Genomic DNA, 25,611 nt, shown 5'->3' with positions numbered 1-25,611 from the left:
CACACAGCTCTAACACAGCCCTGTGTGCACACTCAGCTCTAACACAGCCCTGTGTGCACACTCAGCTCTAACACCCTGTGTGCACACTCAGCTCTAATACAGCCCTGTGTGCACACTCAGCTCTAACACAGCCCTGTGTGCACACCCAGCTCTAACACAGCCCTGGGTGCACACCCAGCTCTCTAACACAGTCCTGTGTGCACACTCAGCTCTAACACAGCCCTGTGTGCACACCCAGCTCTAACACAGCCCTGTGTGCACACTCAGCTCTATCACAGCCCTGTGTGCACACTCAGCTCTAACACAGCCCTGTGTGCACACACAGCTCTAACACAGCCCTGTGTGCACACCCAGCTCTAACACAGCCCTGTGTGCACACTCAGCTCTAACACAGCCCTGTGTGCACACACAGCTCTAACACAGCCCTGTGTGCACACACAGCTCTAACACAGCCCTGGGTGCACACACAGCTCTAACACAGCCCTGTGTGCACACTCAGCTCTAACACAGCCCTGTGTGCACACACAGCTCTAACACAGCCCTGTGTGCACACTCAGCTCTAACACAGCCCTGTGTGCACACCCAGCTCTAGCACAGCCCTGTGTGCACACTCAGCTCTAACACAGCCCTGTGTGCACACTCAGCTCTAACACCCTGTGTGCACACTCAGCTCTAATACAGCCCTGTGTGCACACTCATCTCTAACACAGCCCTGTGTGCACACCCAGCTCTAACACAGCCCTGGGTGCACACCCAGCTCTCTAACACAGCCCTGTGTGCACACTCAGCTCTAACACAGCCCTGTGTGCACACTCAGCTCTAACACAGCCCTGTGTGCACACTCAGCTCTAACACAGCCCTGTGTGCATACTCAGCTCTAGCACAGCCCTGTGTGCACACACAGCTCTAACACAGCCCCATGTGCACACTCAGCTCTAACACAGCCCCATGTGCACACTCAGCTCTATCACAGCCCTGTGTGCACACTCAGCTCTAACACAGCCCTGTGTGCACACTCAGCTCTAACACAGCCCTGTGTGCATACTCAGCTCTAGCACAGCCCTGTGTGCACACCCAGCTCTAACACAGCCCTGTGTGCACACACAGCTCTAACACAGCCCCATGTGCACACTCAGCTCTAACACAGCCCCATGTGCACACTCAGCTCTATCACAGCCCTGTGTGCACACTCAGCTCTAACACAGCCCTGTGTGCACACCCAGCTCTAACACAGCCCTGTGTGCACACCCAGCTCTAACACAGCCCTGTGTGCACACTCAGCTCTAACACAGCCCTGTGTGCACACACAGCTCTAACACAGCCCTGTGTGCACTCACAGCTCTAACACAGCCCTGTGTGCACACACAGCTCTAACACAGCCCTGGGTGCACACTCAGCTCTAACACAGCCCTGTGTGCACACTCAGCTCTAACACAGCCCTGTGTGCACACCCAGCTCTAACACAGCCCTGTGTGCACACCCAGCTCTAACACAGCCCTGGGTGCACACTCAGCTCTAACACAGCCCTGTGTGCACACACAGCTCTAACACAGCCCTGTGTGCACACCCAGCTCTAACACAGCCCTGTGTGCACACTCAGCTCTAACACAGCCCTGGGTGCACACCAAGCTCTAACACAGCCCTGGGTGCACACACAGCTCTAACACAGCCCTGTGTGCACACTCAGCTCTAACACAGCCCTGTGTGCACACAGCTCTAACACAGCCCTGTGTGCACACTCAGCTCTAGCACAGCCCTGTGTGCACACTCAGCTCTAACACAGCCCTGTGTGCACACACAGCTCTAACACAGCCCTGTGTGCACACTCAGCTCTAACACAGCCCTGTGTGCACACTCAGCTCTAACACAGCCCTGGGTATACACTCAGCTCTAATACAGCCCTGGGTGCACACTCAGCTCTAACACAGCCCTGGGTGCACACTCAGCTCTAACACAGCCCTGTGTGCACACCCAGCTCTAACACAGCCCTGTGTGCACACTCAGCTCTAGCACAGCCCTGCAATAAGTGCTGACCATCTACTGCCCTTCTTCAGGCTCCTCACAGGCTTTTGCCAGCCAGCTCACAAGGCATGTTCCTCTCCCCAGGTCCCTGGGGGTCAGGTTATAACCTTGCAGACCTGCTCCTTCCTATCCAGCATTGCCACCAAGTGGGTTTTCCCCTTAAACAGAACCTCCAAGCCAGGTTTCCTATCCAAAAGGATGGATGGGATTGAAGGAAGCAGCGATGGGAACATGGAATGAGATGAGTGTGGGAGGAACACGGACAGGCAAGTGAGTTAAAGACAAAACACAAGAAGGGAGCTCTGAGCATCAGTGTGTGCAGCCATTGGGTGACTGTGCTCCTCACTGCAAGGGCAGAAGGAAGAGCTTCATTATCACACTCACCTTCAATTCAGCTCCTCCAAAGCTGAGTGCTGGGGTGAAAACAAAGCTACCTCCACTAAAAGGCCATTGGGAAACCAGCAGACCTTGCAGCGCCTTACTGTGCTGTGTGTGACAGCAGGAGCTCACTACCAGGGACAGAGGAAGGGGTGACTGGGAAGGTAAACCCACAGAACACAGCGCTGTGCTGCACTCACAGCCCCAGCTCTCAGTTCCTTATCTCAGCTATTTCAGCTCTGCACCATCACAGGGAGGGCTGTGCTGGGGGGGTCTGTATTTCAGATGGGATCAGCTGAGCACAACTGAAGCCTTCTCAGCTCTACACACTAAAAATGAATCCAGGGTGGGACAGCCCAGGGAAGTGACAGGGTATGGCAAAGCACAAAGCGAGCCATTCCCTGCTAATTATCACCATAAATTAGCAACAAAAAGCTGTGGGTTTGGTTTTTGTTCAGCTGGTTTGTGTTACCCTGCAGTTTGGATCGGGGAGGTGTATGATCTGGGGCAATGCTTTAACAACACCCCCCCAGATGTGCAGGGTGTGAGTCTGAGTGAAGGTCTAACAGTGCATTGGAGATGCACTAACAGGTCTAACAGTGCATTGGAGATGCACTAACAGGTCTAACAGTGCATTGGAGATGCACTAACAGGTCTAACAGTGCATTGGAGATGCACTAACAGGTCTAACAGTGCAGCATTGGAGATGAACCCCTCAGTGAGGGCCACGATCCCTGCAGAACCACAGCCAAGAACCCAGGGAACAACCAGAGCCCTGTGCTGTGTGCAATAAACCTGAGTTGTTCTCATGGGGAAGGGCTTTATTTTCCCTTCACATTTGGTTTTTGTTTAACAGGGCCATGAAAGGAAGAGGTAGGAAGCAACAACCAACCTGCACCAGTGCAGCTCTCAGTGTCTGCTCTGACATGAGCTCAGCAATCCCTTGGTGCACCCTGTGGCACCTGAGCCAGCACAGGTTAGCAAAGCTGCAGAGCTGAGTGAAGCAGCAGCACAAGCACACTGTGCACAGGGAGCAAATCCTGTGTGCTCCCCATGGCCATTCCTGCAGCAGGACTGGATGCCTTTCCCTCCTATTGCCCATTACACAGCAATGCCCAGCACTCTGCTCATTTTCAATCCTCTACTGCAGCAGTTGGGGGGAAGGAAGGGAGACAGAAAGGAGGAGGGACACCTAGAGACACAAAGGGAAGGGATACTCTGCTGGTCCATGCTCGCAATCTCCATTCTCCTACCTGGCAAGTCTCTCCTTATCCGCTGAACTCTGCTCATCATCAGACCTAAAAATAAAATCAGTGAGCTAAGCTCAAATGGGGGAAAATAAAAGAGTTGAATGGAATGAAGAAATGGGAGGATGCAGGAGGAAAGCCGGCCTGCAGGCACAGCTGGGCTGCACAGGGGTGCTTCAATGAAACCAAATGGGATCTCTGCACCCTCACACAGCAGAGCAGTGCCAGCCAGCCGCGTTGTTTGAAGGCTTTAAGATGTTTATCAGATGGTGAAACGGGTTGGGGGGTGTGACTGAGCACAGTTTGCTCTGTGCAGGATTAAGAGGTTAATGGCACAGCTACCAATGGGGCCCCCAGCACATTCAACTGACCTTTGCTTAGGAAGGAAAAGGAAATAAATCAAGGAAGAGCCTCTTTGGTGTTATGGACAAACCAGGAAAGCAGATTCAAGGAAAAAACAACGTAATGTGAGGACAGCTGGGCTCACAGACAGCACCAATCACAGCAATGCAACGCTGCTACAGACAACACGGCTGCAGGACACGTGGATGTGATGTGCCCCATTGCTATGTGCCCCATCATTATGTGCCCCATCATTATGTGCCCCATCATTATGTGCCCCATCATTATGTGCCCCATCACTATGTGCCCCATCACTATGTGCCCCATCATTATGTGCCCCATCACTATGTGCCCCATCACTACGTGCCCCATCATTCTGTGCCCCATCACTATGTGCCCCATCACTATGTGCCCCATCACTATGTGCCCCATCATTCTGTGCCCCATCATTATGTGCCCCATCATTATGTGCCCCATCACTATGTGCCCCATCACTATGTGTCCCATCACTATGTGCCCCATCACTATGTGTCCCATCACTATGTGCCCCATCACTATGTGCCCCATCACTATGTGCCCCATCATTATGTGCCCCATCACTATGTGCCCCATCACTATGTGCCCCATCACTATGTGCTCCATCACTATGTGCCCCATCACTATGTGCCCCATCATTATGTGCCCCATCACTATGTGCTCCATCATTATGTGCCCCATCACTATGTGCCCCATCACTATGTGCCCCATCACTATGTGCTCCATCATTATGTGCTCCATCATTATGTGCCCCATCACTATGTGTCCCATCACTATGTGCCCCATCACTATGTGCCCCATCACTATGTGCCCCATCATTCTGTGCCCCATCACTATGTGTCCCATCATTATGTGCCCCATCACTATGTGCCCCATCATTATGTGCCCCATCACTATGTGCCCCATCACTATGTGCCCCATCATTATGTGCCCCATCACTATGTGCCCCATCACTATGTGTCCCATCACTATGTGCCCCATCACTATGTGCCCCATCATTCTGTGCCCCATCACTATGTGTCCCATCACTATGTGCCCCATCACTATGTGTCCCATCACTATGTGCCCCATCACTATGTGCCCCATCACTATGTGCCCCATCACTATGTGCCCCATCATTATGTGCCCCATCACTATGTGCCCCATCATTATGTGCCCCATCACTATGTGCCCCATCACTATGTGCCCCATCATTATGTGCCCCATCACTATGTGCCCCATCACTATGTGCCCCATCACTATGTGCCCCATCACTATGTGCCCCATCATTCTGTGCCCCATCACTATGTGCCCCATCACTATGTGCCCCATCATTATGTGCCCCATCACTATGTGCCCCATCACTATGTGTCCCATCACTATGTGCCCCATCACTATGTGCCCCATCATTCTGTGCCCCATCACTATGTGTCCCATCACTATGTGCCCCATCACTATGTGTCCCATCACTATGTGCCCCATCACTATGTGCCCCATCACTATGTGCCCCATCATTATGTGCCCCATCACTATGTGCCCCATCACTATGTGTCCCATCACTATGTGCCCCATCACTATGTGCCCCATCACTATGTGTCCCATCATTATGTGCCCCATCACTATGTGCCCCATCACTATGTGCCCCATCACTATGTGCCCCATCACTATGTGCCCCATCATTCTGTGCCCCATCACTATGTGCCCCATCACTATGTGCCCCATCATTATGTGCCCCATCACTATGTGCCCCATCACTATGTGTCCCATCACTATGTGCCCCATCACTATGTGCCCCATCATTCTGTGCCCCATCACTATGTGTCCCATCACTATGTGCCCCATCACTATGTGTCCCATCACTATGTGCCCCATCACTATGTGCCCCATCACTATGTGCCCCATCATTATGTGCCCCATCACTATGTGCCCCATCATTATGTGCCCCATCACTATGTGCCCCATCACTATGTGCCCCATCATTATGTGTCCCATCACTATGTGCCCCATCACTATGTGCCCCATCATTATGTGCCCCATCACTATGTGCCCCATCATTATGTGTCCCATCACTATGTGCCCCATCACTATGTGTCCCATCACTATGTGCCCCATCACTATGTGCCCCATCACTATGTGCCCCATCACTATGTGCCCCATCACTATGTGTCCCATCACTATGTGCCCCATCACTATGTGCCCCATCACTATGTGTCCCATCACTATGTGCCCCATCATTATGTGCCCCATCACTATGTGCCCCATCATTCTGTGCCCCATCACTATGTGCCCCATCACTATGTGCCCCATCACTATGTGTCCCATCACTATGTGCCCCATCATTATGTGCCCCATCACTATGTGCCCCATCACTATGTGTCCCATCACTATGTGCCCCATCACTATGTGCCCCATCACTATGTGTCCCATCACTATGTGCCCCATCATTATGTGCCCCATCACTATGTGCCCCATCATTATGTGTCCCATCACTATGTGCCCCATCACTATGTGTCCCATCACTATGTGCCCCATCACTATGTGCCCCATCACTATGTGTCCCATCACTATGTGCCCCATCACTATGTGCCCCATCACTATGTGCTCCATCATTATGTGCCCCATCACTGTGCCCCATCACTATGTGCCCCATCATTATGTGCCCCATCATTATGTGTCCCATCACTATGTGCCCCATCATTATGTGCCCCATCACTATGTGCTCCATCATTCTGTGCCCCATCACTATGTGCCCCATCATTCTGTGCCCCATCACTATGTGCCCCATCACTATGTGCCCCATCATTCTGTGCCCCATCACTATGTGCCCCATCACTATGTGCCCCATCACTATGTGCCCCATCACTATGTGCCCCATCATTATGTGCCCCATCACTATGTGTCCCATCACTATGTGCCCCATCACTATGTGCCCCATCACTATGTGCCCCATCACTATGTGCCCCATCACAGACGTCCCTGAGCAGCCGCCTGCACCGCCAGCTTGCAGGAGGAACCTGCAGACCCTGCTCTGCCAAAGCTGCTGTGCTTTTCCCCTTGAGACCTGGCTGCCCTTGATAACAAACTGCCATACAACTGCCATACAACTGCCGTGCCCTGAGCTGCAGCTTCGGAGTGAGCACAGCAAGGCATGAAGGCAGGCACTGTGTGTCCTGGTACAGCACACAGGAGCAGCACAAGGTGAGCCTGCAGCCCACAGAGGGAACAAAGCTGCTGGTCAGCTCAGACCAAATAGCACCAACCTGCTTCATTTCTGACCAAATCAACCCACTTATAAAAGCTGCAGAGCCTCACAAGTCCCACTGGTTACGGGGGGTGATCAGTGTGTGCTGAAGCTGAAGCGTTGGCTCTGCCGTCTTTACCCCCATGCAATGAGATGCTGAGGAGCCCATTGCTCCAGTGCAGGCATCTGGGGAACCTCCATCCCACCCAGCTCATTGCACAGCACGACCTTGAGGGAAGCACAGGAAAAGACCCCACACCCACATTGATCCCAATGCACCCAGAGGTGACACCTGCCCTAAGCACAGCCACCCTCCTCTCAGTGAGAGGGACAATGCTGGGCCCCCATAGGGACAGGCTGGAACTCACAGAGCCCAGGATGCAACACAGGAGCAGCTCAGCTCAGCCAGAACTAAAGGAACCCATGAATTCTGCTCAGCTCCACAGGCTTCAGAAAAGCAAGAAAACACCAACAGGTGGAGGAAAATCACTGCCCAGTGTTACAGCATTTAAATGAAGCCTCTGCTGAGCACACAGAGCACACAGGACTGGCCAGGAAACCCCATCCAAGTAAAACCAGGCAAGAGAGAAAAGAACAAAGAGCCCAAAGCAGCAGCGAAAACACTGAGAAAGAAGATGAGTTCCTCATAGCTGTAATAAATTGGTTCAGAAGAAACAGAGAGGGAAGAATCTGGGTCCTTTGGTGTAAAAACAGCGGCCTTCAAAGGACACAAATGTCATCGATGGAGGGCAGGGCACTGCAGCACCCCATAGAGCGGGACACTGCTGCACCCCATAGAGCAGGGCAGCACCCCATAGAGCAGGGCAGTGCTGCACCCCATAGAGCAGGGCAGGGCAGCACCCCATAGAGCAGGGCAGGGCAGCACCCCATAGAGCAGGGCAGTGCTGCACCCCATAGAGCAGGGCAGTGCTGCACCCCATAGAGCAGGGCAGTGCTGCACCCCATAGAGCAGGGCAGGGCAGCACCCCATAGAGCAGGGCAGGGCAGCACCCCATAGAGCAGGGCACTGCTGTACCCCATAGAGCAGGGCAGTGCTGCACCCCATAGAGCAGGGCAGGGCAGCACCCCATAGAGCAGGGCAGCCATCACGGAGCAGCCTTACCTGGCAAAGCGCTCCTTATCGTTTGGCATCGAGTCGTCATCACACCTGGGAGGAGGGAGAGACGATCAGTAAGTGATTATTCCATGTTCACATTTATTCCAAGAGGATAAAGTTTATTACATCAGGTAGAAATGCCTGGTGTGGAGCAGGTAACTGCATCCTGCTGTGCATGAGCAATCCAGGACTTCATGTATCTAGTTCAAGTAATTAAGCTGGACATCCTTATCACCTGGATTGTTTCCCATATCACATTTCTATCTCATCTCGCTCAGTAATTCAAGCCCAAAAACCACACGGAGCAATGGGTTCAATTCAGCTCTGGGGATACAAACCAACAGTGCACACAGAGGATCCCAGGGGCAGCCCCTGTGCCCAGGGGGGCCATGGTGACCCCCAGGCCATTGGCAGCCATCTCTAAATGATTCACTGGGCAACCCTAAGCCATGGGAGTGAGACTGAAACGACAGAAGAGCTTCCAAATCTTCTGTGCTCCATATGGATGGTGAGGAGACGCCTGCAGCCCTGCAGGAACAAGGAGATCTCTGCAACCGGAGCATCTTCACAGCAGATGTAAATGCAGAAACACCAGAGTGTGGTTAAGCACCAGCTCAAGCTCAGCACCTCACTCTGGTGCCAACAAGGCATCGGGTACAAGGTTTTTCCCTGCAACAAAGAGGGGCTTGGCCAACACAGTGGCCATGTCAAGACCCTGTACTTGGCATTGGTGCGGCTGCACCTCGAGTACTGTGTCCAGTTTTGGGCCCCTCACTGCAAGAAAGACACTGAAGCCCTGGAACACGTTCAGAGGAGGGCAACAAAGCTGGTGAGGGGTCTGGAGCACAATGGGGCCGTATGAGGAGAGGCTGAGGGAGCTGGGAATGTTCATCCTGGAGAAGAGGAGGCTCAGGGGAGACCTCATTGCTCTCTATAACTATAAGGGGGGTTGTAGTGAGCTGGGGGTCGGCCTCTTCTCTCGTGTAATCGATGACAGAACTAGAGGGAATGGCTTCAAACTGCGCGAGGGCAGATTCAGGCTGGACATTAGGAAGTATTACTGCTCAGAAAGGGTGGTCAGGCACTGGAATGCACTGAACAGGGAGGTGGTGGAGTCACCGACCATGGGAGTGTTCAATAAGCGTTTGGATATTGTGTTGAGGGATATGATTTAGCTGGGAAGTATTGGTGATGGTTGGACTGGATGATCTTCTAGGTCTTTTCCAACCTTGATCATTCTGTGATTCCTTATGGGTCCCATGTGGTCTTTATGCGGTCCTTATGGGGTCCTATGTGGTCTTTATGGGGTCCTATGTGGTCTTTATGGGGTCCTATGTGGCTCCTATAGGGTCCTTATGGGGTCCTATGTGGTCTTTATGGGGTCCTATGTGTTGTTGTGTTGAGGGATACGATTTAGCTGGGAAGTATTGGTGATGGTTGGACTGGATGATCTTCTGGGTCTTTTCCAACCTTGATCATTCTGTGAAGTGGTGAAAGGATCCTTCCTGGCCAGAGTCCCCCTCCAGCCTCACAGAGCCACGTGCACAGCAGCTCTGGCAGCTGCTGCAGATGGAGGAATGCTGCTTACTAAGAGCAAAGAGCCCAAGGAAGTGAAGCTCTGCCTCTTTCAGAGTCCCTCCTTCCCCCTGTGCTCCTTCCCCTCCTCCTCGGGGGGTACAGACACCCAGACCACGCCATAGGAACTGCTGTGTATAAGGCTCTCCCTCACCTGAGGAATTTACTGTTCCCTTCGCCATCATCATCAAAATCAAGCCTGAAAAAGAAGTAAGATGAGAATTATTAACCCAGCAGTTTCCCTTTCACAAGCTGTTTCTCCCTGTGTCCTTGCAGGGATTCAGGCAACAGGATTTAAGTAACCCCAAGTAGTGACATAAAGCAATTGACAAAGGAGCAGAGCAGCCATTCCCTTATGTGTATAACACAGAGCTCAGGAGGCTGAGCACCGCTGCATCCCAGCTGTGCAATGGGGGGGTGTGCAATGAGGGAGGTTGCAATGGGGGGCAGGGCAATGGGGTGGGAGGTGCAATGGGGCGGGTTGCAATGGGGGGGTTGCAATGGGGGTGTGTGCAATGGGGGCCTGCAAGAGCGTGTGTGTATGTGTGTGCAATGGGAGGTGCAATGGTGTTCGTGCAATGGGGGGGTTGCAATGGTGGGTTGCAATGGGTGTGTGTGCAATGGGAGGCTGCATGAGTGTGTGTGTGCAATGGGAGGTGCAATGGGGTGGTTGCAAGGGGGGGGTTGCAATGGGTGTGTGTGTGTGTGCAGTGGGAGGTGCAGTGGGGGGGGTTGCAATGGGGGCTGCATGAGTGTGTGTGTGCATGTGCAATGGAAGGTGCAATGGGGTGGGGGGTGTAATGAGGAGTTGCAGTGGCGGGGTTGCAATGGTGTGTGTGTGCAATGGGGGCTGCATGAGTGTGCAATGCCACAACTGCTCCTCGCTGCCCACACAGATCAGTGCAGCTCAAAGCTTTGGATCAGCTCTGAGCACACGAGGTTCCAACAGAGCTACGTGAGAGCACAGCAAGGGCTTTTAGCTGCACTTCCTTCCAGGATGGAAAAGCGGCACGAAGAGGCAGCACAGCACCGTGCTTCTAAATGGAGTGTGAGGAAGGAGCAGCAGGCAGGGAATGGGGGTAAAGGAAAGTGAGCAACGAGGAGGGCGGGGAACGAGATTTTAATGAGCTTGGAAGTGGAGATTTCTTGTGCCAGGAATTGAAGAGAAGCCACTCAATATCCTTTTAATTTGCAGAGGCATCTGCAGCAAACTGAATGCCTCCCACAGGCACCGTGCGGCTTCCCTGCACCTCCCCCATAGACAAAGCCGGGAGGATCCCAGTGGGACACAGACATCCCCCAGTGCTGTGCTGCAGCAGCGACCTGCCCGTCCCACTGCTCCAGCCCTTGGGAACAGCCCCTTGCTCTGACCCAGCTCTTCCATCTCCCCTTTATTTCTGTGTGTAATACAGAACAGGGAAACGAGCAGCATAAAGCCCAGCATGGAAGGTAGGAGTGAATGCAGGCTTGCCAGGAGATAAGCTGAACACTGGGTGCCCCACGTGCAGCTCACACTCATACTGGGCTCACACTCCCCCATACTGGGCTCACTCACCCATACTGGGTTCACAATCACACTCCTCCATACTGGGCTCACACTCACTCCCCCATATTGGGCTCACACCCACACTCCCCCATACTGGGATCACACTCACCCAGGCTGATCTCACACTCACACTCCCCCATACTGGGCTCACACTCACACCCACCCATATTGGGCTCACACTCATACTGGGCTCACACTCCCCCATACTGGGCTCACACTCCCCCATACTGGGCTCACACTCACACTCCCCCACATTGGGCTCACACTCACACCCACCCATATTGGGCTCACACTCATATTGGGCTCACACTCACACTCCCCCATATTGGGTTCACACTCACACCCACCCATATTGGGCTCACACTCACTCCCCCATATTGGGCTCACACTCACACTCACCCACATTGGGCTCACACTTACCCACATTGGGCTCACACCCACACTCACCCATACTAGGCTCACACTCACACTCCCCCATATTGGGCTCACACTCCCCCATACTGGGCTCACACTCACTCCCCCATATTGGGCTCACACCCACACTCCCCCATACTGGGCTCACACTCACACTCCCCCATACTGGGCTCACACTCACACTCCCCCATATTGGGCTCACACTCCCCCATACTGGGCTCACACTCCCCCTTATTGGGCTCACACTCACACTCCCCCATACTGGGCTCACACTCACACTCTCCCATATTGGGCTCACACTCACCCAGGCTGATCTCACACTCACACTCCCCCATACTGGGCTCACACTCACCCTGGCCTCCTCTTGGCTGCTCTCTGCACGATGGCTCCTCCAGTTTGAGCTCCAGCCCCAGGGTTCCCTGAGCCGACGGCTGCCCCCAGCGAGGAGACGTCTGATGCCATTTCTATACAGAGGGAGGGAGGGAAGAAAGATGAAAGGACTGTGACACCAAACCTTCCTGCAGCCCACATGGGAGGGGATTCTCAGCCCCTTTAACAGCGATGGCACCGCAGTGTCTGAAGTGGGTTCTGAGCCATGTGTTCCCAGTCCTTCCACCCGCTGCCTCCCCACGCTCTGCACTAAGGGCCCATCTCGAGCTGGAGCACATGCTGTTCTCATAAGCTCAGAAGCTTGGATCGTTGAATTGAAAGCTGCAGAGTCCTTTGTAGGCAGAGGAGGAGTCTGATGTGATCACGGGAAGGGAATGAACCCACTCCCAGCCACACAGCTCTGCACAAGGGGACAAGAGCTGTGGGTTCACATCAAGCACATGGAGGCACCTCCTGATGAAGGGTCTCTGCAGCCCCAGGAGACCAAGAATTAATGGAGGCACCTTGAAACCGCGGCCCTTCATCCAGCAATTCCTATAGTGCAGCACAACACAGGCACCATCACCCAGCTGAGCACACAGCCACAGCAAAACCATGCTGAGCACCCACAGAACCAGCATGAAACGGCACCAGACCCAGAGTTAATGCACAGACTAAAAGGTTTGGGGTTATTCCCCCCCACACACACCATGTTGTTGTGAAATAAACCCTCTCTATCCACATTTAGCAGCTGCTCTTCCTTGAGGTTGGCTGCAAAGCAACAAACCACACAGCTCCCACCACAACCCTCACCAGCTGAGTTTGCACAGAGCCCTGAAGGCTTCAAACAGGCACCCAAAGCAGCACAGCAGTGCAGGGGGAACTGAGTTGCATAGAGGCACCTGAGAGCTGCTTATAGACCAAACATTGCCTCTATGCAACTCTGGGGCACTGCTGGGTGAGAAGCAAAGGACGGCTGCACCATCAAACATCAGTGCAGTGATACCCAATGGTGAGTCCTCACCTCCAGCAAAGCACAGCGTGTCACATCCCACCTTGGTTGGCTGCAAACACACTGTACAACTCCTGCTGTGCATCACAGTGACGCTGCCAGCCTGCACTGCTGCCCCACATTGTGCTGTGGGTGAGCTCTGCTCCTTACCACTGCTTCCCAAAGGGGCTGCAGCATGGAGCAAACAGAGCTGGCAGCTCTGGAGCACACGGAGCAGAATGCAATGCCTCCCTGCAGCAGCGGGACCTGAGCAGCACCAGGACCTGAGTGGCACCAGGAGGAAACAAGGGCTGTGCAGGGAAACCAGTGCCAACGCCATCCATTGCACTCAGCTGTTGTGCTCAACATGGAATCACTTCTCCTCCCAGCTGGATGCTGCCCCATCTCTATCACCCCCCACCTCCCCACGCTCAGCTGGAGCTGCATCACCCACTGCTGCTGCTGGAGGACTCTATGCACCCCCCAATTAACCCCATCCTGCAGCCAAAGGGTGGCATTGGATGCTGCCAAACAGGGCTGGGAGGTTCCTTCCTTTCTTCTTTCAGTCCGTGGCTCTTCATAAAGGCCCCAAATTGAGCAGAAAGAAGGAAAAGTTCCTGGAGTGCTGCTCTGTGTTCATTACGGAGAGAGGAATTTCCGGCTCGGGGCAGGGGAAGGAAGCGGAGCTGCATGGCTCCTGTGCAGCACAGAGCAATAAGGATCCCTGAATGGGGATGTGCCAACAGGAGAGCAATGCAAACATGGAGGAGGTTGGAGGACAGCACAGGGAACAGCACTTTGAGTGGGTGTGTGTGCAGCTCACCCCTATGGGAAGGGCTCTGCGGCAACCATTGGCATCTCCATAACTTCACAAATGGTCACAAACAACAACAGAACCCACCCCAACCATCCCAGCTGTGATGGAGGAGCCGGGCAGCAGCAGCCCGAGGGCTGTTTCCAGCCCCAGCAGCACCGGGTTTTGCTTTCCAAGACTCAGCACATTTTTTGTGCTTACCAAGATTTAGTTGAAACCCACCCACGATTCAGCTCCACATTGAGCTCAGGGCTGCACTCCCACCCCACACAGCCCCCCCCCATAGACATGGCTCCAAACAAACCCCCCAGGAGCCCCCTTTGCTCTGCAGCAGCCCCTGAGCGGCAGCTGACGACCCACCCACCCATCCACAGAGTCAAAGCGTTCTGACAACCCCAGTTAATCATGAAACCCATTAAGCAATTAATGGGCAGGGATCCTCTATGGATACAGAGCAAGCACCTCCCTCTGCTGTCAGAGCAGGGAGCTGAGGGCGGCCCCTCCGCTGTTTGTCAGATATTAAACACAGATGTTGCTGTTTCTTTTCCCCAGAGAACTTTTGGTGCTGAGCCCTTCCCACTGTATTGCACCATAGAGCCCCACTACGTCCCATAGTGCCCCACTATGTCCCATAGGCCACATGTAGTGCCCCACTATGCCCCATAGCCCACACAGTGCCCCACTATGTCCCATAGGCCACATAGTGCCCCACAGTCCACATAGTGCCCCACCATGTCCCATAGCCCATATATAGTGCCCCACTATGCCCCATAGGCCACATAGTGCCCCACTACATCACATAGTGCCCTACTGTGCCCCATAGTCCAACATTATGTCCCATAGGCCACATATAGTGCCCCACTATGTCCCACAGGCCACATAGTGCCCCACTGTGCCCCATAGGTCACATAGTGCCCCACTATGCCCCATAGGCCACATAGTGCCCCACAGTCCACATAGTGCCCCACCATGTCCCATAGCCCACATATAGTGCCCCACTATGTCCCATAGGCCACATAGTGCCCCACTACGTCCCATAGGCCACATAGTGCCCCACAGGCCACATATAGTGCCCCACTATGTCCCATAGGCCACATAGTGCCCCACTGTGCCCCATAGGCCACATAGTGCCCCACAGGCCACATATAGTGCCCCACTACGTCCCATAGGCCACATAGTGCCCTACTGTGCCCCATAGTCCACATAGTGCCCCACTATGTCCCATAGCCCACATATAGTGCCCCACTATGCCCCATAGTGCCCCACCGTGTCCCATAGGCCACATAGTGCCCTACTATGCCCCATAGTCAACATAGAGCCCCACTATGTCCCATAGGCCACACAGTGCCCCACTGTGTCCCATAGTGTCCCACTATGCCCCGTAGTCCACATAGTGCCCCACTATGTCCCATAGGCCACATAGTGCCCCACTATGTCCCATAGGCCACATAGTGCCCCACTATGTCCCATAGGCCACATATAGTGCCCCACTATGTCCCATAGGCCACATATAGTGCCCCGCTATGCCCCATAGGCCACATAGTGCCCTACTATGCCCCATAGTCAACATAGAGCCCCACTATGTCCCATAGGCCACATAGTGCCCCACTATGCCCCATAGGCCACATAGTGCCCCACTATGCCCCATAGGCCACATAGTGCCCCACTATGTGTTCCCTCAGCCACAAACGCTTCCCACCCCACCAGGATCCTTTGAACAGCTCAGCTTTGAGAGGTGACATCGAATGGTCCCCGATAAAGCTGAACAAGTCATTTAACCCCACACACCCCGTCGGCCTCAAGCCACAAGGGAGAGCAGTCAGCAACCACAAACATCACAGCAAAACAAGGCAGAAAAGAGACACAGAAGCTCCAGTTCCGATCTCAGCCAACCCACAACCAGGTTAGTGCAGGGATGGATGGACTGTGGGTTGTGCAAGGAACCCAATGGAGCCTTCAGGATCCTCCATCCCAGCAGCTGGGCAGGCTGCGAGTGGTGTTAGTGTAGGACAAACACCCACAAGGAAAGGGGGAAAAGGCAACAGAAGCCATAAAGGGCAGCAGAACGGCACAGCGATGACATGATGGGTACAGGGTAGTGCACCACAGGGGGACAAACCCACAGCCCCACACTCCCAAATCCCCTCATTTCACCCCAAAACAACGCTCTGCTCAGCCAACCCCACCTCACTGCTCCCACCCCAACCCCAATACGGGCCCCTCAGACCCCTCCCCCCACACTGACACCCCCATGACACCCTTAGGGGCAGCACCCCAACCCCCCTCCATGCAGCCCCACATACAGCGCTCTGCCCCACACCTACAGACCCCTCCCCTCACACAACCCCCCACCCCCACTCCCCTATAGGGCCTGCCAACCTCCCCTCAGCCCCAAATCAACCCCCTCCCCTCCCACCCCGCCCCCCCATACGGGCCCCTCAGCCCCCTCCCCCCACACTGACACCCCCATGACACCCATAGGGGCAGCACCCCGACCCCCCCTCCATACAGCCCCACATACAGCCTTATACCCCACACCTACAGACCCCTCCCCTCACACAACCCCCTCCCACCCCCCATATAGTGCCTGCCAACCTCCCCTCAGCCCCACTTCAACCCCCTTCCACCCCAACCCCAATACGGGCCCCTCAGCCCCCTCCCCCCACACTGACACCCCCATGACACCCATAGGGGCAGCACCCCGACCCCCCTTCATGCAGCCCCACATACAGCGCTCAGCACCACACCTACAGACCCCTCCCCTCACACAACCCCCTCCCACCCCCCATAGTGCCTGCCAACCTCCCCTCAGCCCCACTTCAACCCCCTCCCACCCCACCCCCAATACGGGCCCCTCAGCCCCCTCCCCTCACACTGACACCCCCACGGCTCCCATAGGGGCAGCACCCCGACCCCCCTCCATACAGCCCCACATACAGCGCTCAGCCCCACTGCTTCAGACCACTCCCCTCACACACACCCCCCCTCCCCCCAGGCCCACTCCCCTATAGGACCTGCCAACCTCCCCTCAGACCCACCTTAACCCTCCCCCACCGCCCCCCTTGCCCTCCCGCCCCCCTCACCCCGACCTCCCCGCACTGACTCACCCGGGTTGGCGGCGGTGGCGGCCATAGCGCCCCGTTACCGCCCCGTTCCCGTCCCGTTACCGCCCCCCCCCGTCCCCTTCCCTCATTCCAAGATGGCGGCTCAGGAAAACCCTCAGCGCCGCCGCGCAGCCCGACACGCCCACCACGAGGGGCGGGGCGAAGCAGGAATAAGGCGTTTCTATTGGTCAGATGGGGAGGAGGCGGGGCCAATGGGGAGCGTGGCGGAAAGAGACCACTCCCCACCCACAGATCAGGGGGCGGGGTCATAAGGGGGCGGGGTCAGATGGGTGGGTGTGATGACGTCACTTTGTTTATTTGTTTTGGACCGAGCGAAAGAAACTGATGAGGATCGGGGTATGGGATGGGAATGGGATGGGAATGGGATTGGGGTATGGGATGGGAATGGGATTGGGAATGGGATTGGGATTGGGATTGTAAATGGGGTATGGGATGGGAATGGGATTGGGATTGGGGTATGGGAATGGGGTATGGGATGGGAATGGGATTAGGAATGGGATTGGGATTGGGATTGGGGTATGGGATGGGAATGGGATGGGAATGGGATTGGGATTGGGATTGGGGTATGGGATGGGAATGGGATTGGCAATGGGATTGGGACTGGGATTGTGAATGGGATTGGGAATGGGATTGGGATTGTGAATGGGAATGAGATTGGGATTGTGAATGGGATTGGGAATAGGATTGGGGTATGGGATGGGAATGGGATTAGGAATGGGATTGGGGTGTGGGATGGGATTGGGATTGGGATTAGGAATGGGACTGGGATTGGGACTGGGATTGTGAATGGGATTGGGATTGGGAATGGGATTGGGATTGGGAATGGGAATGGGATTGGGAATGGGACTGGGAACTGGAATGGGATTGGGAATGGGATTGGGGTATGGGATGGGAATGGGATTGGGATTAGGAATGGGATTGGGATTGGGAATGGGATTGGGAATGGGATTGGAAATGGGACTGGGAACGGGAATGGGATATGGAATGGGATTGGGATTGGGATTGGGAATGGGATTGGGAATGGGATTGGGATTGTGAATGGGAATGGGATTGGGAACGGGAATGGGATTTGGAATGGGATTGGGAATGGGATTGGGAATGGGATTGGGATTGGCAATGGGATTGGGAATGGGGTATGGGATGGGAATGGGATTGGGAATGGGATTGGGAACGGGAATGAGATTGGGAATGGGACTGGGGATGGGATTGGGAATGGGATTGGGACTGGGAATGGGATTGGGACAGGGATTGGGAATGGGATTGGGAATGGGAATGAGATTGGGAAAGGGACTGGGATTTGGAACGGGATTGGGACAGGGATTGGGATTAGGACTGGGATTGGGAATGGGATTCGGAATGGGATTGGGACTGGGAATGGGACTGTTATTGGGATTGGGATTGGGACTGTGATTCGGATTCGGATTGGGAATGGGATTGGGACTGGAATTGGGATTGGGATTGTGACTGGGAATGGGACTGGGATTAGGATTGGGATTGGGACTGGGATTGGGACAGGGATTGGGATTGGGATTGGGAATGGGATTGTGAATGGGATTGGGAACGGGACAGGGATTGGGAATGGGAATGGGATTGGGATTGGGACTGGGATTGGCATTGGGAATGGGATTGTGATTGGGAATGGGAATGGGACTGGGATTAGGATTGTGATTGGGACTGGGATTGGGACTGGGGATTGGGATTGGGATTGGGAATGGGATTGGGAATGGGATTGGGAACGGGACAGGGATTGGGAATGGGATTGGCATTGGGAATGGGATTGTGATTGGGAATGGGAATGGGACTGGGATTAGGATTGTGATTGGGACTGGGATTGGGACAGGGATTGGGATTGGGACTGGATGATAGAATGGCCTTGAGTTAGCAGTGTGCCCTTGTAGACATCAAGGTCAGTGGCATTTGGGGTGCATTAAAGGGATCATGTCCAGCAGGTGGATGGAGCTGATCCTGCCCCTCTACTCTGCCCTGGTGATGCCTCATCTGGAATCCTGTAATACTGCGTCCAGTTCTGGGCTCCCCAGTACAAAAAAGACAGGGATCCCATGGGAAGAGTTCAGTGAAGGGCCACAAAGATGGTGAAGGGCCTGGAGCATCTCCCCTATGAGGAGAGACTGAGAACTGGGTCTGTTCAGCCTTGAGAAAAGAAGGCTGAGAGGGGACTGGATTTAGGTTTATATATACCTGAGGGGTGGGAGCCATAGTGGCGAGGCTGGTCTCTTTTCAGTGGTACGTGGGGACAGGGATGGGACAAGAGTGGGGACAGGGGTGGGGATAGGAATGGGCACAGGGATGGGGACAATGATGGGGACAGGGATAGGACAGGGATTGGGACAGGGATGGGGATAGGAATGGGACAGGTATAGGGACAATGATGGAGACAGGGAAGGGATGGGAATGAAACAGGGATGGGGATAGGGATGGGGACAATGATGGGGACAGAGATGGGGATAGGTGGAGGGGAGCTTTAGGGGACAGGCTTTAGGATAACGCTATGGGGCCAGGGGACACGCAGGGGGGCAGGGATGGGGACCGGGTGGGGCCAGGGATAGGGACAGGAATGGGGATAGGGATGGGGACAGAGATGGGGACAGGGATGGGAACAAGGATGGGGTCAGGGATGGGGACAGGAATGGGACAGATATAGGGACGATGATGGGGACAGGGGTGGGGGGAGCTTTAGGGGACAGGCTTTAGGATACAGCTATGGGGACAGGGGACACGCAGGGGGGCAGGGATGGGGACAGGGGTGGGGAGTGGAAGATATGGGGACAGAGATGGGAATGAGAATGGGACAGAATGGAGACAATGATGGGGACAGGGGTGGGATAGGAATGGGCACAGGAATGGGGACAAGGATGGGGTCAGGGATGGGGACAAGGATGTGGATATGGATGGGGACAGGAATGGGACAGGTATAGTGACAATGATGGGGACAGGGATGGGACAGGGGCTGTATCCCATAAGCCCCGCCCTCCTCTCTTCCCATTGGCTGCCGCTGGCTGTCACTCAACCTCGTCCCCCTTTAAAAGCGGAGTCGGAGCGGAGCGGCGCAGAGCGGCGGACGGCGATGAGTGCGGTGAGAGCCGGGGGGGGAATAATGGGGTAAAAAAGGAGGAAAAAGGGACAAAATGAGGATAATCCATCGTCTATGGGGGGGGGGTGGGATAAGGGGTCAGGACAAGGGGGGGACCCGGCGTTACCCGCTGTTTCCTCTCCCCACAGCGCAGCCCCGATGCGTCCCCCCCCCCCACGGAGGGTCCCGGCGGGCAGCAGGACGGTGAGGGACCCCCATAATATGGGGGGGAATAGGGGACCCCAAAGGGGTGGGGCGGGTGGGACTGTGGGGTGGGGATTAATGGGGACGGGGTGAGTCCCAATGTCCCGTAAGGGTTTGGGGTTTACTTGTGGGTGTCCCCACTTCTCCCATTGGGGTTTAGGGTTGTTCTGGGTGCCCCCATGAGGGTTTGGGGTCGCAGCTTTGGGTTATGGGGCGCTCCCTGTTATGGGGGTGCGCCCTTGGATGGCCCCAGTGCCGCTATGGGGTTTAAGGGGGCGCCTTTGGGTGCTCCGTGCCCTGTATTGGGGCTGGGGGGGGAGTTTGGGGTGCACCTATAGGTGTCCCATAAGGGTTTTGGGGTCCCCCATTGTCCCCTATGGGGTTTTAGAGGGCGCCTTTGGGTGCTCCTTGCCCTGTATTGGTGCTGGGGGGGGAGTTTGGGGTGCATCTGTATGTATCCTATAAGGGTTATGGGGTACACCCTGGCTATCCCTGTTGCAGACAGGGCTTTTGGGGTCCCCCATTGCCCCCTATAGGGTTTTGAGGTGCACCTTTGGGTGCTCCTTGCACTGTATTGGTGCTGGGGGGGGAGGGGGGGGGGGGTTGGGGTGCACCTATAGGTATCCTATAAGGGTTTGGGGGTGCACCCCAGCTATCCCTACTGCAGATGGGGCTTTTGGGGTCCCCCATTGCCCCCTATAGGGTTTTAGGGGGCTCCTTTGGGTGCTCCTTGCCCTGTATTGGTGCTGGGGGGGGGGGGGAGTTTGGGGTGCATCTTTATGTATCCTATAAGGGTTTGGGGTGCACTCAGGGTATCCCTATTGCAGATGGGGCTTTTGGGGTCTTTCATTGTCACCTATAGGGTTATGGGGTGCACCTTTAGGTGTCCCTATTGCATACAGGGCTTTTGGGGTCCCCCTATCTCTGCCATAGTGGGGCCGCAGGGTGCTGGGCTGCACCTTTATGTATCCCATAAGGGTTTTGGGGTGTCCCTATTACAGACGGGGCTTTTGGGGTCCCCCTATCTCTGCCATGGTGGGGCTATAGGGTGCTGTGCTACCCCTTTATGTATCCTATAAGGGTTATGGGGTGCACCTTTAGGTGTTCCTATTGCATACAGGGCTTTTGGGGTCCCCCATTGTCACCTATAGGGTTATGGGGTGCTCTCCAGGTGTCCCTATTGCATACAGGGCTTTTGGGGTCCCTCATTGTCACATATAGGGTTATGGGATGCACCTTTAGGTGTCCCTATTGCAAACAGGGCCTTTGGGGTCCCCCAATGCCACCTATAGGGTTATGGGGTGCTCTCCAGGTGTCCCTATTGCAGACAGGGCTTTTGGGGTCCCCCTATCTCTGCAATAGGGGGCTATAGGGTGCTTTACGTACCCCATAAGGGTTATGGGGTGCTCCCCATCTATCCCCATCCCATACGGTGTTATTGGGGTCCGACCCCCCCCATCTGTACCATAGCGATGCTGCCATGGATCTGAGCGTTCCCTTTGTGCCCCCCCCAAACCCTAAACCCACAGTTAAAGCTGCCGACCCCAAAAGACCCCAAAAGGAAGAGGAGGAAGAGGAGGAGATCGACATCGACCTCAACGACCCGGAGACCCAACGGGCGGCTCTGGCCATTCAGGGCCGGTTCCGCCGCTTCCAGAAGCGCAAGAAGGAACCGGGACCCTAAAGATCCGCCCCCAAATCCCATAAACCCCCCCGACCCTATTATGGGAATAAGGGAACGGCCCCATTCCTGCCCCGTTCTCCTTATGGGGGATCAGCAGTCGGTCGTTCTTCGCTCATAGGGTCAATGTAAAGAGCTCAGCCTTCACCTATAGGGTCAGCGTTATGGGGGTGGTCCCAGGATACCCCCAACCCTATTATATGCATATGGGGCCGGCCCCATTCCTGCCCCATTCTCCCTATGGGGCTCTCGGTCATTCCTTGCCCATAGGGTCAATGTAAAGAGCTCAGCCTTCACCTATAGGGTCAACGTTATGGGGGGGGGGGTCTCCGATGTCCCCCCCCCAACCCTATTATATGCATATGGGGCCGGCCCCATTCCTGCCCCCATTCTCCTTATGGGGCTTAGGTCAATCCCATAGGGTCAGTGTAAAGAGCTCAGCCTTCACCTATAGGGTCAGCGTTATGGGGGGGGTCCCAGGATACCCCCCCCCAACCCTATTATATGCATATGGGGCTGGCCCCATTCCTGCCCGGTTCTGCTTATAGGGGCTCAGCTCCTCTTCTATAGGGTCAACGTAAAGGATCCTCCCCGCACCCTATTAAATGCATATGGGGCCGACCCCATTCCTGCCCCCATTCTCCTTATGGGGCTCAGGCCAATCCCATAGGGTCAATGTAAAGACCCTATAGGGTGACCTCCACCAATAGGGTGAACGTTATGGGGGGGGGGGCGGTCCCCAGGATACCCCCCCCCCCAACCCTATTATATGCATAAGGGACCGGCCCCATTCCTGCCCTATTCTCCCTATGGGGCTCAGCTCATTCCTATAGGGTCAATGTAAAGACCCTATAGGGTGACCTCCACCAATAGGGTCAACGTTATGGGGGGGTGTCTCCATTGTCCCCCTTGTGGAGGTGGCCCTGTTGTAATGGGGGGGGGGGGGGGTTGACCCCATTTGTCCCCTTTTAGGGTGGGGGGGGGGGTGGGATGGTGAAGGACCCCCCCCCCACCCCATACACTCCTAAGGGGGCATTGATGGCTGTGTCACCATATCCCCCCCTTTGCTTTTGGGGTGGGGGTGTCCCCAAGTGAGGACCCCCCCCATATGTTCCTAATGGGGTGTTGATGGTTGTGACACCATATTGCCCCCCCCCACCCTATTTGCTTTTTGGGGTGGCAAATAAAGCAGTGGGAGAAGAACAACGTGTGGTTTATATGGGATCCCCCCCCCATCCCATAACACAGCCGTGTCCACACCTGGGGTGAACCTTTAGGGTATGGGGGGTGTCCCTATAGGATGGGGGTGTCCCTATAGGATGGGGGTGTGTCCCTATAGGATGGGGGTGGCCCTTTAGGGTGAGGAGTGTCCCTTTAGGATGGGGGTGTGTCCCTATAGGATGGGGTGGGTGTCCCTTTGGGGTATGGGGGGTGTCCCTATAGGATGGGGGTGTCCTTTTGGGGTGGGGTGGGGGGGGGGGTGTCCATTTAGGATCTGGGTGTCCCTTTAGGATGGGGGTGTGTCCCTATAGGATGGGGTGGGTGTCTTTTTGGGGTGGGGGGTGTCCCTTTAGGATCTGGGTGTCCCCTTAGGGTGGGGGGGATGTGCCTTTGGGGTGGGGGTGTCTATTTAGGATGGGGTGGTGTCCCCTTGGGGTGTCCCTATAGGATGAGGGGGGTGTCCCCTTGGGGTGGGGGGTGTCCCTATAGGATGGGGGTGTCCCTTTAGGGTATAGGGGTGTCTCCTTTGGGATGGGGGTGTCCCTTTAAGGGGTGGGGGGGTGTCCCTTTAGGATCTAGGTGTCCCCTTAGGATGGGGGGTGTCCCTATAGGATGGGGGTGTGTGTCCCTATAGGGTGGGGGTGTCCCTTTAAGATGGGGATGTCCCCTTGGGGTGGGGGTGTCCCTTATAGGATGGAGGGGGGGGGTGTCCCTTTAGGATGGGTGGAGGTCCCTTTTGGGGGGGGGATGTCCCTTTAGGGTGTGCGGGGGGTGTCCCTTTAGGATGGGGGTGTCCCCTTGGGGTGGGTGGGTATCCCTTTAGGGTGGGGGGTGTCCCTTATAGGGCTTGGAGGGTGTCCTTTAGGATGGGGGGCGTCCCTTTGGGGGGGGGTCCCTTTAGGATCTGAGTGTCCCTTTAAGATGGGGGGGGTCCCTTTAATATGGGGGTGTCCCCTTGGGGTCTGGTCACTGGGGTCTCCCATCAATGGGTCCCAGCTGTTGCCCCCCCCCCATCACTGTGACCCCCCCCCCCCCCCATTCTCGTGGCTGTGGGGTCAGTGGCCCCGTGTGTCCCATGGGGTGACATGGGGACACGAGCACAAATAGCTCCGGGATGGAAAATAATCCCCGGAGCCAAGAGGAGGGGACGCCCCATAGGGACCAGGGCTGCCCCATAGGGACCAGAGCTGCCCCATAGGGATCAGAGCTGCCCCATAGAGATCAGAGCTGCCCCATAGGGATCAGAGCTGCCCCATACGGATCAGAGCTGCCCCATAGGGATCAAAGCTGCCCCATAGAGAACAGAGCTGCCCCACAGGGATCAGAGCTGCCCCACAGGGACCAGAGCTGCCCCACAGGGACCAGAGCTGCCCCATAGGGACCAGAGCTGCCCCATAGGGATCAGAACTGCCCCATAGAGAACAGAGCTGCCCCATAGGGACCAGAGCTGCCCCATAGGGATCAATGCTGCCCCATAGGAACCAGAACTGCCCCATAGGGACCAGAGCTGCCCCATAGGGACCAGAGCTGCCCCATAAGGATCAGAGCTGCCCCATAGAGACCAGAGCTGCCCCATAGGGATCAGAGCTGCCCCATAGCGCTGCCCCCGCTGCGCTGCGGGACTTATTAGGGCAAAGCCAATTATAGGGCCGGCGGGGGGTGGGGCTGTGGGGCACTGAGCCAGAATGGGGGGCTGTAGGGATGGGGCAGCCCCCAGATCTAAGCTGGGGGGGGTCCCTATTGGGGAAGGGGGGGGAGGGATGGAGGACCAAACATCTGCCTCACATCCACCCCATATCCACCCCACACCCACCCCATATCCACCCCATATCCATCCCACATCCACCCCACACCCACCCCACAAAAGCTGGCCCTCTATGGGGGATAACGCCCCACATTTTCAATGGGGCACATGGGAGATGTGAGTTTTATTATCGGCGCTGTGGGGCCGGGGGGGGGGTGGAGGCTTTGCTATGGGGGGGTGGGTTATGGGGTGGGGTTGGGTTATGGGGTGGGAGGGTTAATGGGGGGCGGGGGGGGGGACAACCCTGCGACGTCATTGTGGGGTCGGTCGTGGGGTGAGACGAGAAAACGGAGAGGAAAAGGGATATAGGATAATATATAGGATAATATATAGGATAATATATAGGATAATATATAGGATAATATATAGGATAATATGGGATCTAGATGGGGATGGGGGAGATGGGGGGGTCTA

General features: G+C 55.5%; 2 protein-coding genes across 51 annotated transcripts in view; one reads left to right on the top strand and one right to left on the bottom strand.

Moving 5' to 3' along the window:
• Positions 1–17,267, bottom strand: part of ARNT (aryl hydrocarbon receptor nuclear translocator) — a 35,552-nt gene extending 18,285 nt beyond the window's left edge. For 24 of the 42 annotated variants that reach the window (XR_014937506.1, XR_014937507.1, XR_014937508.1 and 21 more), the window contains exons 1-5: positions 17,179–17,267; positions 12,250–12,361; positions 10,092–10,136; positions 8,369–8,413; positions 3,654–3,698 (exon numbers count right to left, since the gene is read on the bottom strand). Coding sequence is in view for 31 of the 42 variants with exons in the window: in XM_085524620.1 (XP_085380746.1) it covers positions 3,654–3,698; positions 8,369–8,413; positions 10,092–10,136; positions 12,250–12,361; positions 17,179–17,203 (272 nt within the window). In the remaining 11 variants the exon portion in view is untranslated. The remainder of the gene's footprint in view (positions 1–3,653; positions 3,699–8,368; positions 8,414–10,091; positions 10,137–12,249; positions 12,362–17,178) is intronic. The other 18 variants (XR_014937513.1, XR_014937515.1, XR_014937516.1 and 15 more) reach the window with 1 other exon arrangement.
• A 196-nt stretch (positions 17,268–17,463) lies between these two features.
• PCP4L1 (Purkinje cell protein 4 like 1) lies at positions 17,464–23,378 on the top strand. 9 transcript variants are annotated; one of them, XM_085524663.1, is made up of 5 exons: positions 17,464–17,532; positions 19,143–19,336; positions 20,244–20,290; positions 20,437–20,491; positions 22,021–23,378. In XM_085524663.1, the coding sequence occupies exons 3-5, from the start codon at positions 20,282–20,284 to the stop codon at positions 22,173–22,175; spliced, it is 219 nt and encodes a 72-aa protein (XP_085380789.1). In that variant the 5' UTR covers positions 17,464–17,532; positions 19,143–19,336; positions 20,244–20,281; the 3' UTR covers positions 22,176–23,378. The 9 variants fall into 9 exon arrangements, with proteins under 9 accessions (XP_085380789.1, XP_015740134.2, XP_085380786.1 ...); XM_085524660.1 differs by having other exon boundaries at positions 17,506–17,532; positions 19,143–19,182; XM_085524659.1 differs by having other exon boundaries at positions 17,506–17,532; positions 19,143–19,204.
• Positions 23,379–25,611: the final 2,233 nt, after the last annotated feature.

Source organism: Coturnix japonica, chromosome 27, assembly GCF_054131305.1.
Source record: "Coturnix japonica strain WE chromosome 27, WE-NBRP24, whole genome shotgun sequence".
In the NCBI taxonomy this organism is placed as follows: Eukaryota; Metazoa; Chordata; class Aves; order Galliformes; family Phasianidae; genus Coturnix; species Coturnix japonica.
This window is presented reverse-complemented; position numbering and strand designations above follow the sequence as displayed.